Genomic DNA, 17,268 nt, shown 5'->3' with positions numbered 1-17,268 from the left:
ATCCCATATTTAAATCCCATATCAACCTCAACCAGTCGAACAATACAAGGACAGACACAAAACTGCACTTTTAATTCTTTCAAATCAACAATATTCAATTGCATACATTATTATTTTTGAACTGACCGAAATGTATAAACGCAGGTTACTTTAAAAGCAAACATTTTAACATCAGATATTAAATTTTGATGTTAAATCCACTATTGTTTTATATAGATTTGTTCTATAGTCTATATACTTTTTAATGCAATTACAATCAGAAGTAACTGTAATTAAATTACATAAAGATTAAGAGTCATCACTTTACTTTTTCAAGGGAAAAGTAATTAAATTACAGTAATTTGATTACTTAGTGATTAATTACACACAACACTGGGTGAGACTCCTCAAAAAAGTGATGTTTATGAATGATGATGATGATGATGAATGTTTAAAAATTATATTTATGAATGAATAATCGTGATATTTTTAAAGTACTTCAAAACTTTCTGGAAAATAATGGTGACTCCATGTATTCAAGGTTCATGAACAATATGTTTATACTTCATATTTGATGGTGACACCACATGACATTTTATAAGAAAATTTTCTTTGAAAATGGTAGGCCTATAGATCAGAAACATATGAATTCACAACAAATACAATGAGTAACCTACATTTCTAAGAACCTGGAACATCTCTTTTAAACTAGATTTTTCTTTTCTTTATTGCAGACAAGGTTATGCTTCAGACCAACAACCTGACAACTTTGCACCAGTGAGGTGCCCTCTAGTGCTGGGATAGAGAACAACTGGAGCATGACATGCCCGTTTCGCGTGTGTGCTGGTGTACAGTTTATATAGGTAAAAATTAAAATTACCACCAGTGTTTCTTCCTCCATAACAGACAGCACTTCCTATTACTAAACCAAAGCATATCATATGTTAAACGGAAGCATACATTCCCATACAACTTTCTTTTGGCCATAACAGCACCTAATTTTCTTACACAAAGCACCACGTCAGAGAACATCAAAATGAACATGCTAAAGGCATTTAGCAAAGCTTAAATGATTTATTGCACATCTGACTTTTTAAGACCACATCACTGCAACATATGCAAATGATTATTAATCTGGATGTGATGAAAGACAATAGGGCTGTCAGTCAGAGCGGCTGAGAAACTCGAGCCTGTCATTCTGCAGTCTGTGTGCGTGTGAGTATGTGCCTGCATGTGTGTGTGTGTGTGTGTGTCCTCCTCGTGCTTTGAGTTAGAGTGAACATGGCACTCTGATTTAAGCTGGAGCAAATGCACCCTTCACAACAGCTGCTCTGAAATTACCCATCAAAACCATCACCACTGAGCCCAGCTTCTTTCCAATCAGCCCGCACTGTCTGTCCATCCTGTGGGGCGGGCCAAAGTGGAAAACACACACATGCACTTCCCTTTCTCGAGGTACATCAAGTACAAGTCTCAATTTGTGTATTTATGCCAGTCTTTGATTGCGTACAAGTCTTCACAAGCATACATAATTTTCTTGACAGGAAAAAGTCTGGACCAGATGCAAAGTTTAGATACATACACAAGTATAGCCCCAATTAAGCATATGCAGGTTGAAACCGTGCCCTTATGTCTTGTTTCTATCCGCTTTTACAAGCACTAAACGTCCGGTTATATCCTTATTTTACCTCATTATATAATTGCTAATTATCTGAAGCAACAAACAACAACATTAAAGTCATTTAATAAGCTGACTAAACTCTACACAACTATAATATCACCTGTGGAAGAGGCCCATGAAGCCTTGAAAAGAATTACATGTGATCTGGATTCACCTGCAGTTAGGGATAGAGTACAACTCCAAATATGACAGACATCTCAGAAAATGCAGTTTGATCTGTTTTACGATGGATTAGACCATCAGCAGATTCCCCGTTCAGTTGCTGCAACTTGTAAACATGGTGCTGAGACACCCACAGGTGGGTTAACCTAGAATCAGAATAGTGCTTGAGGTCAAAGTTTAACATGCAGCTCAATTGTCTGAGCCCAACAGAGCAAAACCTGCCATCAGCCTCTGTTAGGAGAGTGTCAGGGGTCGCCGTTCACCGCACAAATAAAGGCACCAATGCCTCATAGACTCACAAGCCTGACATTTGAGATATGCAGTGATGCTTTACACATTACATACATAAAATCCCTCATCCCTGCTACATAAAACAAAATGCTTTAAGGATTTTGCTGTCTAATGCAGTTTATAAGTGAAGGTCATGTTGATGGCATGAGTTTCATAGATCATAAAATCCTCTCTTCACCTATGCAATAATCTTTATATTTCATTCAAAGGTGTTGCCACTTAGAATATGGCCAACAAGAAAGTATATATGTCCAGATTTCGCGTTTTATAAACATACTTTTTAACCAAGAGACCTGGAAACAAAAACACAAAACCAATTCCAAACAACAGAACATGTTAAATGAGTTCCTAATAGCGCATCGTGGCCATATCGTTAATGAACAAAAACGACGATTTGAGCAGTATTACCGGTGATTCGCCTCCGGTGCTTTTGCAAAGCGGACCCCGGAAAACTCCTTTGATGCTCCGGTAGTGTCCATTGCTTAGGTGCGTGGAGCTGATCACAAGGTAGTAGCACGCCATCCGGTCCAGCGTCACCCATGAGCGGGCTCCAGGGACGGCCAGGCGAGCAAGTTACTTTGATGATCTCGCAGGGGTTACACCGAGCAGAAGTAGGCAGAGGACGGTCTGTGAGCGCCGGTCCGCTCGCTTCAGTCAGTACTGGACGTCGTTACGAGGACACGCCGATAAAATACGAATCTGCTGTTAATGCAAATCGGAAAAACTGTCCACACTTCTGTCACATCCTCTGTCTGTTTTCCTCTTCAAGAAGAGACAGGCACCTGCTCTCCAGCCCAGACGGATGTTACTGAATGTTGCTTGGAGTTGCCAGGATTGTTCAGTCCCACAGACTCAAACGTTTAGCATTGTTTATATCAAATAAAACACTACAACTGAGGTCATGTCCTCTCAAGCACCCTCCAAAAGTCATGTCTGTAGAGTGATGTAAAAATAAACATTATAGTGCTAATTCAGTAATGTGGTACTTTTAAATCTGAGTAATGCTGCGCGTGATTTCAATTGAGTGCGCGCGTCTTCAATTGACCGGTCAACTGCCTCACGAATTTGCTGGATGTCCGATCGCAGATGCCTTTTCCCTGCGCCGAAACGATCCGCGCTCTGCGCTCTGTCCAAATGAGTGTAAAGCAGAGATTCCCTCCGTTTCTCTCTCTATCTCGCGCGCGCTGACTCTCTCTCCTTTTCTCTGCTAAGCAGGGATTTGAGGGAGAGTAATAAAGCTTTCAGCTGAACATGGGCAGTTTTTTGGCGCTGCCATGCAATCAGCTCTTTAAGGAACACCTCCACGCGCATGCAAGCTTCTATCTATCTATCTCGTTTACTGGACATTGATTAATATTCACGTTACGACGCGTCATTTTCGAGGCAGGAAAATATTTGATATACTGTATTTTATTTAAAAAAAAAAAAAGTAAAAAACTGTTTTTTAAAAACTGTTAAACAGCCATTTTCGTCATGATATTGATAAACACAATAGTTAGATGAACATGAAAAATAATTTTTGATGCTTGTTAAATTTACTTAAAATAAGTTAAAACAACACAATTGCTGAACATTTTGTTAATTTAATTGTGTCCAATCTAATTATGTAAAACTGAAGTTTACTTTTTTTTTTTTTTTTTTTGAGTTAATTATTTTTGTAGGTGCGTCCCCAGAATGTGTCTCAGTTTATCTCAAAATACCAGATAATTTATTATACCATGTTGTAAATACCCATTTTTTGAATGCCAGCAAAAACATGCTGTTTTTTTGAGCACTTGTTTACATGCAAATGAGCTGCTGCTCCCCGCCCCCTTTCCAGGACAGCACTTCCTTCAACAGCTCCTACCAAATACTAAATTAACATCTATATCGCAATCACGCTCATGGACATCGCAGTTCTTCTTCATCATGAAAGTTTATTATCTGCATGCGTTTTAAAGCCTTATCGGTTTAAACCTTTAATTTATTGTTTTCTAAGCGCACACATCTAAAGCACCTGCACAGAAAGCTGGCTGTCAGACGGCACGTCTTGTGAGTATTAAACTAACTTCTCTTTCATGTCTTTTTGTGTTTAAACTGTCAAATGCACACAAGGTTATCAAAAACACAAAAAGTTCACATAAACACAGTCGGTTATGTCTATAAACGTAAAAACAGCAGGGACAGAAATGTGTATATTAGATCTGTGGTGCATTCCCTTCAAAAACAAAACTAATCCACTGCGTCTTCAGCGGCTCAGATGTTGGGAGTAAATGAAGACTTTGTTCATTCTTACATCCAACAACAAAACAGTGTACAACTCACTCAGGGTGGAAACTATGCTAATACGGCAGAGTCCGTCAGCAGTCGAGGGTGGGTCCTGTAATGTGATGTCACATTGTACAGAAAATGAAAACTGCTTGTTATATGAGACTGCTGAGGTCTTATGGGGATTAAAAAAGGAGTGGGTGGATTTTTATCATTATATAGGGTGGTTGGGTACGCACACTGCCAACACACATTTCTTATCAAATTTTGCATAATTTTGCATAATAGCTCCCTCTTTAAAAAGTACAGAAACAATCAAGTGTTCATTTTACTCACTAATGAACTACAAATGCTAGGTAAACTAATTTCTTTTAGAGTGTCAAAGCTGTTAAATTTAGGTAGTCTTCACTCAACACATGGGATAAAATCTATTCAAACAAACTGAGTGCAAATTATGACCTCAGTTTTAATGAGCAGATTTTTTGTTTGTACAGTGTAGCATTTGCCTTAAAGGGATAGTTCACCCAAAAATGAAAATTTGATGTTTATCTGCTTACCCTCAGGACATCCAAGATGTAGGTGACTTTGTTTCTTCAGTAGAACACAAATGATGATTTTTAACTCCAACCGTTGCAGGAAACCGAACAGTATTTATGTAATTTTTTTTTACCTCTAATACACCACTATGTCCAACTGCCTTGAGCATCCGGCTGGTGAGGTCTGAATGCACTCTGATGCCGGAAGTGATCGCTCGCACTCATTGACATATACACTCGAGAGATCACTTCCGTCATCAGAGCGCATTTTCAGACCTCACCAACCGGATGCTCAAGGCAGTTGGACATAGTGGTGTATTAGAGGTTAAAAAAAAAAATGATATAAATACTGTTCGGTTTCTCACACAAACCGATCGTTTCGTGTCTTAGGACATCAATGTGTCGTCACGAGCCGCAGGGTTTAATTTGGATTTGTCTGTGCATGTTTTTTTGACTCTTATAGATGGAATTCCCATTGACAAGCATTATACGGCTGACAGACTGCAACGGTTGGAGTTAAAAATCATCATTTTTGTTCTACTGAAGAAACAAAGTCACCTACATCTTGGATGCCCTGGGGGTAAGCAGATAAACATCAAATTTTCATTTTTGGGTGAACTATCCCTTTAAGAAATAACCAACACAGTACATTTGATCATTATCATAAGGAACACCGACAGAAAAATATAATTTTCACTTTATCACTTCTAATTTTAATAACATATATCATAAAAATGTCAGTTTTTTGTTTAAAAATTAAGACAGGCTAGTTGTGCTAAAAAAAAAAAAAAATTGAGATGACCTTCAACAGATAGCTGTCACGATCACCTGTGAGAGTGCCCATCAGCCACTAGAGGGCACTCCATCTTGGACTCTTGTTTTCACCCCTTGGACTACAATTCCCATATTCACCTCTGGACTCATTATTACACTCATTGCACTCAGCTGTTTTGTGTTTCATCATTAGTGTCTGTCTATTTATACTCAGTTGTGTCTGTCCTTGGTTGTGGTTTGTTGTATTTGTTACGTGCACTATTTTATATCTCTGGCTTGTTGTTTTGTGGACTGATTACCTGGATTTTGACCTCTTGCCTGCCTTGGATTTACGTTTCTGGACTCCCCAATAAATACTTATGCTGCACTTGGATCTTTTACATCTTGTTCTTGTGCACCCGTGACAATAGCATGCTGAAAAATTCTTATTAAATTGCATTTAAAAATGTCAGTCCTCCTGAAAGTCATTGTACTGTATAAACTGCCTGATCTGACCCTTAAAAAATGACGTTCATTGGTGTAACCTATTGCATCCACCCAGGCTGATTCAGTCACAAAAAATAGGCCTACTATTTTTGGTTCTAATAAAACCTTTCAGTTTTGACGTTACCACAGGAAGCATATTTTTCGGTTACTTGACAATGAAATCCTGTTTAGGCCTACTCAGCACATAATGAGCAACTGCACTACAATAAACTGCCATTTAAAATGAATACTCTCTTGGATTTGCTACTGTAGAAAATTAAAGTCATTTAAAACCATTGAAAAAGTAATAAGAAGGTAATGTTAGCCGCAGGGAGAGCTGACTGGCACTGTCCACTGACTGTGGTGCTGAAATCAGAGAATCTCCTCAGGATGAGAGAAATCCTGAAACGATTCATTGTACTTAAGGGTAATGAAAGCTACACTTTTTTTTGGCTGGAGGTCTGGAATGTAGATGCAAGTCAGCATGTCTTGACTTCAATAGACTATACCGTGCCATCAGGCAAGGATAATTGGTCATTACGTTCCCTTAAAATTGGTTCAATCGATCTTAATGAGCTTTAGTGGAGGTGATTTTTTTTTTAACATGCAGACTCTCTCATTCAACAATACCTGGGATACCAGCAAGGTTTTATTATATTTGTATAAGTTTTACATCTACCAGTTAACACTTGTTTGTATTTGCAGGAAGCACTTATTTTTCTAGCAGATTACATTCTAATTTACATGCTTACCATCTGTTGATCACAACAGTCTTATTTGTGAACTTCACAAGTCGCTGTGGATAAGAGCATCTGCTAAACACTTTAAATGTAAATGTAACACTATTTATTTCTCCCTTGCTTGCTCTCTTTCCAATAAAACACATTTTTGTGCAAGTATACAACATAAATGTGTTATCATCATGCACAGGAGTCACTGAAGTTGCTCTGTGCTTTAGCAGCACTCTGAACTGCTGATGTGCTATTATCTCCAGGATACAAATTCTTTTGTGTATATTTCAAAAAGAAGAAATACCAAATACTAGTTTCTCATTATGAAAAGATGCCCATGCAATCATTACAAAGCAAAGACTTGTCTGTCATTTAAAAGGAAAAAAAGGCTCTTTGAATCATATTCATGAGTTACCGGATATCTAATCTTTCTAAAGTTTTGCCCCCAGCTGGGGTTCTCGTCTCTTATTCTTTCATTCTCATCCAACCCCTTCACTCTATCTGCTCTCTTTTTCCTGTCACTCTCGCTGTTTTTTCATATATCCTGATGAAATTCTGAAATATTAAACAGACTTTTTTGGTCCATATTCCTGTCTTCCTTCGGCTGCTTTGTGTGTTTCTCACTGGAGACTGGCATGCATGACACAAAGGCACTGAAACATGCACATACACACACAAAACACATTAACAAAGTATGAATTCTAGGGGTCACAAACAGTATATTTGGATTCAAAACATACTGAAGCAATGACTGGAACTTTCTCAGCCAGTGGAGACTGAGAGAAATGAAATATTCAGCAATCTAAATGTAAATGTAATAGAAATTTATTGTTGGGTTTTCTGCACAATTACAGAATGCTAAATTTATTGGCTGTTCCTGCTGATATGAGACAGAAAGAGAGCTAACTTGAGTAAAGGCAAGAGACGAGCCGAAACGAAAGCATGACATGAATCAATTGACATAATAATATATTTCGGTTACTTTGTATATAAGGTGAATACATGCAGTATCCATAATGTGCAGAAGAGGCCAGAGTCCACGAGTTCACATTTTCCATTACTTTAGAACACATTCTGATGATCTGTTTCAATAAATCAGTGGTTCTCAACTGGTGGGTCATACAGGGACCACCTTGTCAGTCACCGCCTGTGGTTCAATGGGCCCTAAAGCAAACCCAGTTGAGATCCACTGCACTAAATGACATTACAACCAAGCTCTCAGAACTTCATTTCATACAAACAAGTTGGAACTTAAAGGAATAGCTCAGCCAAAAATGAAAATGTTGTCATTTATTCATCCAAATGCCATTTCAAGCTAATATTTTCTTCTGTGGAAACACAAAAGGTCATGTAAAGAAGAAGCAAGAGTCATATGCACTGCTTCTGCAGTTCTGTTGCAGTATAATATCACCATCCAGTTTGGTTGTATGGAAAAGAACATCATTCATGTTTTACAGAAGAAAGACATGAGTACATGATGACAAACTTTTTTTATTTTTTAGCTGATCCATTCCTTTAATCAATGTCTGCTATATAGTAGTGGTTTGGTTTCCCAGATGTTATATTAAATGTTGAGTGTGAACAATATACCCAAATGTTTATTGTAAAAAAATTATAATAAAAAAGAAAACAAAATATGGTAACACTTTACAATAAGGTCATTTGTTAACATAATATAAACTAACATGAACTAACCATGCAATACATTTGTTACTGTATTTGTTAATTTTTGTTAATGTCAGTTAATAAAAATACAGCAGTTCATTGTTTGTTCATGTTAGTTCACAGTGCATTAACTAATGTTAACAAATACAACTCTTGATTTTAATAATACATTAGTAAATGTTGAAATTAACATTAACAAAGATTAATAAGTGCAGTTCATTATTATTTCATGTTAACTAACTAATGTTAACTACTGTACCTTATTGTAAAATGTTACCCAAAAATGTAAATAATACCATGAACAGCATAGGTTGAACAATATGCAAACCAATTAACATACTGGAATATTTACTTTTCAGTTTTACATTACAGTTTGTTTTCCAAATGTCTCTTGAATTTTAATGCTCTCAGCAGCCAATAAATTACCACACAAAGCACACTGTGGTCAGCACAAATCATGTTAGGAAGTCTTCTCCTCTCTTCTAATCAATAAGCCTATTAATTTTATAATCCTAAATATGCACAATTATATGGTTAGTTGCATTTTATTATTTGCATTTAGCATTGCTTTTCCTGCTGTCTGTTACCTAATCAAACCAAACCCGTGACCCACCAAAATCACTACTGCACATAATAATAAGTTGGTACATGATTCTGTGCTTCTCCTTAAACGAGTGTCATTTTATTGAATTCAGCTATGCAAACACAAAGAGAGGCATACTGAACTACCATCCATCAGAAGCTGATAACGGAACACCTACAGACCTCCCGAAAATCAGGCCACATGCTCACATACTCACAGACACACGACCATTAAATACAGACACACACACACACACACACACACAAAAACAGGACAGAAAAGTGAAGCTGCAGATGAAAGGCTAGGATTCCAGTGGTTGAATTTCATTCCGGCTGGCTTTATGTGCCCTGACTCCGACTGGGAATTTCATTACAGAAAACCACTCCTGTGTGAGAGACAACCCCAGGTTATACATCCAATAAGGTGAGTGTGTGGATGTGAGAAATTGTGCATGTGTGTGTGTTTATTGCAGCCCCAGTGACACTCAGTAAAAATACATAAAGTGAAGGTCAGAAGACAGTGGACCCCTCACACGCCCGTGCAAAGGCATTTTTCTAGTCTATAGTATGAAGAGGCACACACAGAGTGTCTTTCAATTTTGCCTTTTTGAAATTGAAAGAGCACAAGAAAACATATTTTGAATTTTTCCTACAGTTACAGATGTTTAATGGAATAGTTTGAAATGAAAATCTGTCATTTGCTCACACAGTGTTGTGCCGAATTTCGACCCCCTGGCAGAGTATTACCCCCCTAGTATTGTTTAGGAATAGGCGTGGGGGAGGTGTAGGATTAGGGGTGGGGTTAAGATTAGGCAATCAGGTAGCGACTTCAACGAGGGGGGTAATAATTTAGCAGGGGGTTGAAATTCGGCACAACAACGGAACCAAACTCAAAACCTGTATGACTTACTTTATTGAGTGGAACAGAAAATAGAAGACAGTATTCATAACCGTACCATATCAGTTGTTGACATATTGGAGATTACTTCATTTTTTGGTTTTGTTTAATATTTGTTTATACATGCTATTTTCTTCAATTTGTACATTTAGTTTACCTTTGTATCATGTAACGCTCCCTTAAAGTTAATCTTTAAAAACAATAATAACAACACTATTAAATGTAATCCTTCTTTAGCAAATGTCAAAATGAATATCCATTTTTCATACTGCACACTGTGTCGTGTTGTGATGCTTAAATGCACTTGTATCATTTTTATGATCTGATTTAGAATTTGGTGTTTTATTTTTTATTTATTTAGACAAAAAAGTATAGTATTGGCCATAAATGTGATGTAATGTACGGAAGAGGATTAGGGCCAAGCAATAATAAAAAAATAAAACCATCTCGAGATTAAAGTTGTTAAATATCGAGAAAAAACTCGTTCAATTTCGAGAAAAAAGTCGAGATAAAATGTTGAGAATAAACTCAAATTTCGAGAAAAAAGTTGAGATAAAATGTTGAGAATAAAGTCATTAAATTACAAGAAAAAAGTTGTTAAATTTCGAGAAAAAACTCGTTAAATTTTGAGAAAAAAGTCAAGATAAAATGTTGAGAATAAACTCATTAAATTTCGAGAAAAAAGTCGAGATAAAATGTTGAGAATAAACTCATTAAATTACGAGAAAAAACTCGTTAAATTTTGAGAAAAAAGTCGAGATAAAATGTTGAGAATAAACTCGTTAAATTTCGAGAAAAAAGTCGAGATAAAATGTTGAGAATAAAGTCATTAAATTACAAGAAAAAAGTTGTTAAATTACAAGAAAAAAACTCATTAAATTTCGAGAAAAAAGTCGAGATAAAATGTTGAGAATAAAGTCATTAAATTATGAGAAAAAAGTCATTAAATTACGAGAACAAATTCGTTAAATTACGAATTTGTTCTCATAATTTAATGACTTTTTTCTCGTAATTTAATGACTTTATTCTCATAATTTAATGAGTTTATTCTCAACATTTTATCTCGACTTTTTTCTCAAAATTTAACGATTTTTTTCTCAAAATTTAACAACTTTAATCTCGAGATGGTTTTATTTTTTTATTATTGCTTGGCCCTAATTCTCTTCCGTAGTAATGCATCCCCTATACAACAGAATATCCAATTTTCAGATAATAATGACTTAAATTTCTGTTAGTTTATCAGAACACATTGAATATAATGTAGTTGTTGTATGAACTATATATATAATGCTATAAAATAGTATGGAAAAGACAAAAGAGCAAAGTGAAAATTCTTTTCTTCTTTTGTTTTACAGAAAAAAGTAAGTCATACAGGTTTGGAACAACATCAGAGTGAATGGATTTATTTATTTATGGGTGAACTATCCCTTTAAGATGGAAAGAAGGGTATACTAATGACCCTCTTCTTTCTCTCCTTTCCTTTTTTACACCATGGCAAACACAATCACTCGCACAAACAACAGCATAATCAGTAGCGATGGTCTGACCTTCAGTTAACGGGTCGTAGTAGGACCAAATTGACAGGTTATATAAACACACATCATTTTACACACCACAAGAACACGTGTGCACAGATGGACACACAAAAATTAAATCATGGGATAAAATCAGTGTTAATGTGCTAATTTAGGGATGTGCTATTTTAATTGGTTCAATAAAAAGACAAACATTCATTCCCATTTACACACACACATACACACACATTCACCAGAAGAAGAACAGAGGAGGTTCGTCTAATCAAGTCTGGCAGGCGTGCTGTATGCATGAGGGCTGAGTAAGCAGAATATAGTCCTCCCTGCATGTCTTAGTAGCTCTGAAATAAAGTATTGCCCACACATATTAAATCAATGGCAATGTTTGCATTATCCCCCAATGCTCCCATGACCTATTGCTCTGAAACATCCCGTATTATCCAGCCAGAGGAAGCCTCTCATCCCTTGTCAATTCCCCACAGAGCGGAACCCTGCATATGAACAATTTTGGACTTTATCCAGAGGAGCATATTGCCTCATCCTGAAAATATATTATTTATCTGCTGAGGGGAATAATACCAGGTTAGGTTATGATTCTTCATGATTAATGGCAGTTTTGGCTATTCCCTTAAACCTCTGCATTAAACACAAACCACTGCCATGAAAGATAAGAAGATGTAAGTGGAAAAGGGATACCATAGTGATACCATTATTTAATAGATTTAGATTATTAAATACTACGATTAGAAGACAAACATTTTTCTCTGTCAAATCAATATTTTTCTAGGGATGCACTGATATTAAACTTATGGTCGATACCTATAATCTCTCTCTCTAAATATATATATAATATATAATATATAAATTTCTATTTTGTGTGCATAAATTAAAAATAATCCACTGTTTAAATGTGAATTATATAAGTGAATTTAGCAAGTGAATTAATGTACAGTATGAAAATGAGATATTCACATAAAAATGTTATACATTGTTAAAAGGATACAATTAAAGTAAGCCTCCAAGTAAATAACATTTTAAAATGTATGACACGTGCCAGACATCGGATTCTTATGTAACAATATCCAATGGTAAGCAGATGAGGACACACCAACCAAAAGTCACCTCTGCAATCTTCTAAATGTTGTCATCTGCACTCAAAAAAAGAACTCTTTGAACGAACATAAAAAAATCATGGAAAGGATTTCCACATGATTAAGTTGCTTTATTTCAGCATTATGCAATTCTGTTATTCCAATTTAATGTACTTACGTTGGGTCAACTTAATTTATTAAGGTTGATTCAACTTATTTACTATGGTTGGGCACAGCTTAATTTAATAGTGTCAGCCCAACTCATTTGCAATGTTTTGGAAAATAAATAAAAAGCAATAAATAAATAAATAAATAAATAGTTTTCATATACATTGATTTTTACAATTAATTCTTCTTGTTTAATTTTGTGATTTACATAACTTTTGTGATGTTCTGTGTTAGAAATCTAGATGTGATACTGGATTCATCCTAAATTGCCTTAACCAAAAACATTGTAAAGCCTAAACTGATCATAAGTCCATTGGTGGCAGTGGTTTTACAATCAACATAGGCTTACAATGCTTTTGGGAAATGCAACCCAGAGCACTACCACAGTGATTACTTTCTTATCAAAGTAATTTGAAAGTTTGTTAGCAGGTCCTCAAACCAAGCACAAGTGCAACAATTCACCACAATGGTAACCCTAAAACTATTAATTAACAGAAACTTTTAAATACCAACATAATAGAACAGTAAACATTAAAAAGTCTTTTCTCATCTTCCTAAAAACTGCTTAAAATAACACTTTATTTCAACATTTACACTCCTAGTCCAGCCCCTTTGCAAAGCATGATGGGAAGTGAAAATCCTGTTTGATTGAGTCCTGGTTGGGTTTACTTGATTTAAACATGTTATTCCAATATGAAAACATCAAGTTAAGTCAAAGAGTAAACGTTTCAAGTCAATTTAACATGAATCAATCACATTTAAACCAGAAACCTGATACAATGGTGTTGAATCAAAATAAATTGTTTAAATAAACTGAACAGCATCAAAAAAATATTTTTTTTTTTTGAGTGCGCTTGCCTTTTTGAACTAAATTAAATTAGAACATTTGCATTATTTTCTGTGGTGCAACATACAGAAACCCTTCTGCATGATAAGGCTTAAGCATGCACTTTTTTAGGGGGAAAAAAGGATAGCTATATAGCTTTACCCACAGTTTGTCTCTTTTTTCTGACAAACTATGATATCCATCATTCTACCTCAGCCCATGGAGAATCAACCTGACTGTCTTTCTGTTTGGTGAACAATGCTGTCTACATCTTTCCTTGGTGAACCTTGACAAACTGACGCTCCAAACAAGTCACACTTTTACTCTCCCTCATATTACAGGAAAAGCGTAACAAAACAAAATAAAGTCTAAAAATCTTCATACTTCATATCAAAACATTAATATTATTGAGTAGAACAGGGTTCTGAAAATGTGGATCTTTTTTAAAGCAGATGTCAACTCATTCAAACCCTCTCAGCAAATCAATCACATTTTGACTAGTTAAAAGGTGATTTTTTTTTTTTTTTTTCTCTCTGCAAAATGAGAGGTTTAATTTTGGGGTGTTTTCTAAGCATACTAAAAGCACTAGAAGGACATGGCCAGCCACTTGACAGCTTAAAATCATGCAGAGAATTCGCCTACGTAGATGTGAAAGCTAGGAACAAGTTCAAAGAATCTCATTTTTAATCTTATATTATTAATCACCAAACAGCCAGGGGTAATACAGACCGAAGCATAAATTCCCCATTCAAAGCACATTTATCTTTCAATTACTGCAGGAGTGAGTATGAATTTGTAACAGTACATAATTACACTGCAGGTCATGCTCACTCTCACTGCACAAATATAAACTGGAAATGAACATGGCAATTTCCATTCCACTGTTTATTATCAGGCTAATATAAAGTTGTTCTTTGTCTTACGGGACCGAACGTGTAGCTACAAAGAGAATGTGATCGTGCGCGCTGTAGAACCATTGCTGTCGTGTTTAGGCACTTTTACTTGGCTCATCAGAGTGCGCATTGAATATGAAGCAAATCCCTAATGAATTACTGCCAAAGATTATTACAAGGTTTATTAGTATCTAGATCGTCGTCCTGAATGCAGAAAGCAAGAGTTTGTGCTGGTTCACAGGAATGAAGCAACGATATCACGCAAAGACTGTCTGTGTCATTTAAACAAATTAGGTGTAAAAGCGAGCAAAATGAAAGCAAAAGTTATAGTCGATTTGAATTAAAGTTCATTTATACCGAAGAGGGACTCCATTATCTTTTAATCTTTACTAATCTCTTCTTGGCCATGTGTTCTCAGAGTTCTCTGAATAAATTGGTGCAGCTACATTATTACACCCACTGCCACCAGAGATAATGAGCTCAAATGATTGCTGGAATTCATGTCTAATCAGATCTCTTTTTGAGGGGAGGGAGGAGTGAAGTCTGAAATTAAGGCATTTATCATGATTTACACATTTTGATATTTCAAATAATTATTACTTTAATTAATATTGCAATGACTAAACTTAGATCCTACATAAATAGTTCAAACAAAAAGCTTGTTGATTAGTTTTTGCTCTTAACTTTTTTCAAACTTACAATCTTAATGAAACAGAATCCCTGATGTTTGTACACTTCACTATAATCATTACAATCATTATAATTTAAAAAAGGCTGGTGAAACTGTCTTAAGTCCTTCAATTATTAGTCTACTCTAGTAGTTTTTACTCTTAGAAATGAAGTTTTTCAACGGGCAGAACCTTTTTAAACTCTAATTATTAAAGGTGCCCTAGAACGTCTTTTTAAAAGATGTAATATAAGTCTAAGGTGTCCCCTGAATGTGTCTGTGAAGTTTCAGCTCAAAATACCCCATAGATTTTTTTTTATTAATTTTTTTAACTGCCTATTTTGGGGCATCATTAACTATGCACCGATATATAGGTTGCGGCCCCTTTGAATTCTCGTGCTCCCCCGCCCCCGGAGCTCGCGCTTGCCTTGAACAGCATAAACACAGTTCACACAGCTAATATAACCCTCAAAATGGATCTTTACAAAGTGTTCGTCATGCAGCATGTCTAATCGCGTAAGTATTGTATTTATTTGGATGTTTACATTTGATTCTGAATGAGTTTGATAGTGCTCTGTGGCTAAAGCTAACATTACACACTGTTGGAGAGATTTATAAAGAATGAAGTTATGTTTATGAATTATACAGACTGCAAGTGTTTAATAATGAAAATAGCGACAGCTCTTGTCTCCGTGAATACAGTAAGAAACGATGGTAACTTTAACCACATTTAACAGTACATTAGCAACATGCTAACGAAACATTTAGAAAGACAATTTACAAATATCACTAAAAATATCATGTTATCATGAATCATGTCAGTTAATATTGCTCCATCTGCCATTTTTTGCTATTGTCCTTGCTTGCTTACCTAGTCTGTTGATTCAGCTGTGCACATCCAGACGTTAATACTGCCTGCCCTTGTCTAATGCCTTGAACATGAGCTGGCATATGCAAATATTGGGGGCGTACACCCCGACTGTTACGTAACTGTCGGTGTTATGTTGAGATTCGCCTGTTCTTCGGAGGTCTTTTAAACAAATGAGATTTATATAAGAAGGAGGAAACAATGGAGTTTGAGACTCACTGTATGTCTTTTCCATGTACTGAACTCTTGTTATTTAACTATGCTGAGGTAAATTCAATTTTTGAATCTAGGGCACCTTTAAGAAAAATCATCCAAAAACAAACTCCAGCATATTCAGTTGTCAAACATGACTAGAACTCCAAAAGGGACCTACATGGTATCATGGATTCTAGAAAATACCTGAATGAACAATGAGATTGACCGCTTCTGCTAGAAATCCAATAATAGGCCGTGGTTGGATCTTCCATCAGGGCAAGGATCCAAAACAAACATCAAAACCAACACAAAAATGTGTCACTGAGCAAAAAATGCTCCAACATGGAGCTGGGAATCTGAAGGATCTGGAGAGATTTTGTATGGAGGAACGGTCTCTTGCCAGGTGTTCTCCAAACTCATCAGCCTTTATAGAAGAAGACTAAGAGCTGGTGTCTTGGGAAAAGGACATTGCAATAATTTGGTGCCAATAATTGAGGCCAACGTAAACTAGAGAAAAACATTTATTTCATAATGAGATTTTCCTCCCACTTTCCATTGTTAATTCTGAAGTTGATTGTAATATGCTGATTTGGTGCTCAAAAATATTTATTATTATTACCAATGTTAAAATGGTTGTGTTAAAATATTTTGGGGGAAACTATTAAAAATACATTTTCTTCAGGATTTTTTGAGGAACAGCCGCCCGCATTTATTTGAAATAGAGTTATTTTAGTTACAATGTAAAAGTCTTTGCTGTCTTTTTAAATCTATTTAATGCATCCTTTCTAAATAAAAGTGTTCAATTCTTTCTTTAAAAGATCTTACAGACCTCAAACTTTAGAATGGTAGAGTATATGATTCATCTCAAGAAATCTATGCCTATGTTGAAAATGATTCATTTTGATGTAAAAAGTTATAAAGTTTGTTGCCAAACCTTTTTCTCTAGTCCACTGTGATGAACTAAATAACTTGTGGATCAGGAAAGAGAGAAAGAGATAAGAAAAATGTAAGAAAGAC

The 17,268-nt window shown here is 35.7% G+C and overlaps 1 protein-coding gene across 4 annotated transcripts in view; it reads right to left on the bottom strand.

The window, feature by feature from the left end:
• Window positions 1–17,268, bottom strand: part of LOC125242937 (zinc finger protein 804B) — a 139,440-nt gene that overhangs the window by 109,675 nt on the left and 12,497 nt on the right. The window contains exon 1 of one of the 4 annotated variants that reach the window (XM_048152053.1): window positions 2,522–3,429. The exons of 1 other annotated variant lie outside the window; for it this stretch is intronic. In XM_048152053.1, coding sequence (XP_048008010.1) covers window positions 2,522–2,635 — 114 coding nt within the window. In that variant the 5' untranslated portion in view covers window positions 2,636–3,429. Of the gene's footprint in view, window positions 1–2,521; window positions 3,430–8,769; window positions 9,500–17,268 lie in introns of those variants that run through there. 2 more of the 4 variants (XR_007178950.1, XR_007178947.1) reach the window with 2 other exon arrangements.

The sequence above is a fragment of the Megalobrama amblycephala genome, linkage group LG13, assembly GCF_018812025.1.
Source record: "Megalobrama amblycephala isolate DHTTF-2021 linkage group LG13, ASM1881202v1, whole genome shotgun sequence".
Taxonomy (NCBI): domain Eukaryota; kingdom Metazoa; phylum Chordata; class Actinopteri; order Cypriniformes; family Xenocyprididae; genus Megalobrama; species Megalobrama amblycephala.
Note: the sequence above shows the minus strand (reverse complement) of the source record. Positions and strands in the feature narration are given on the sequence as shown.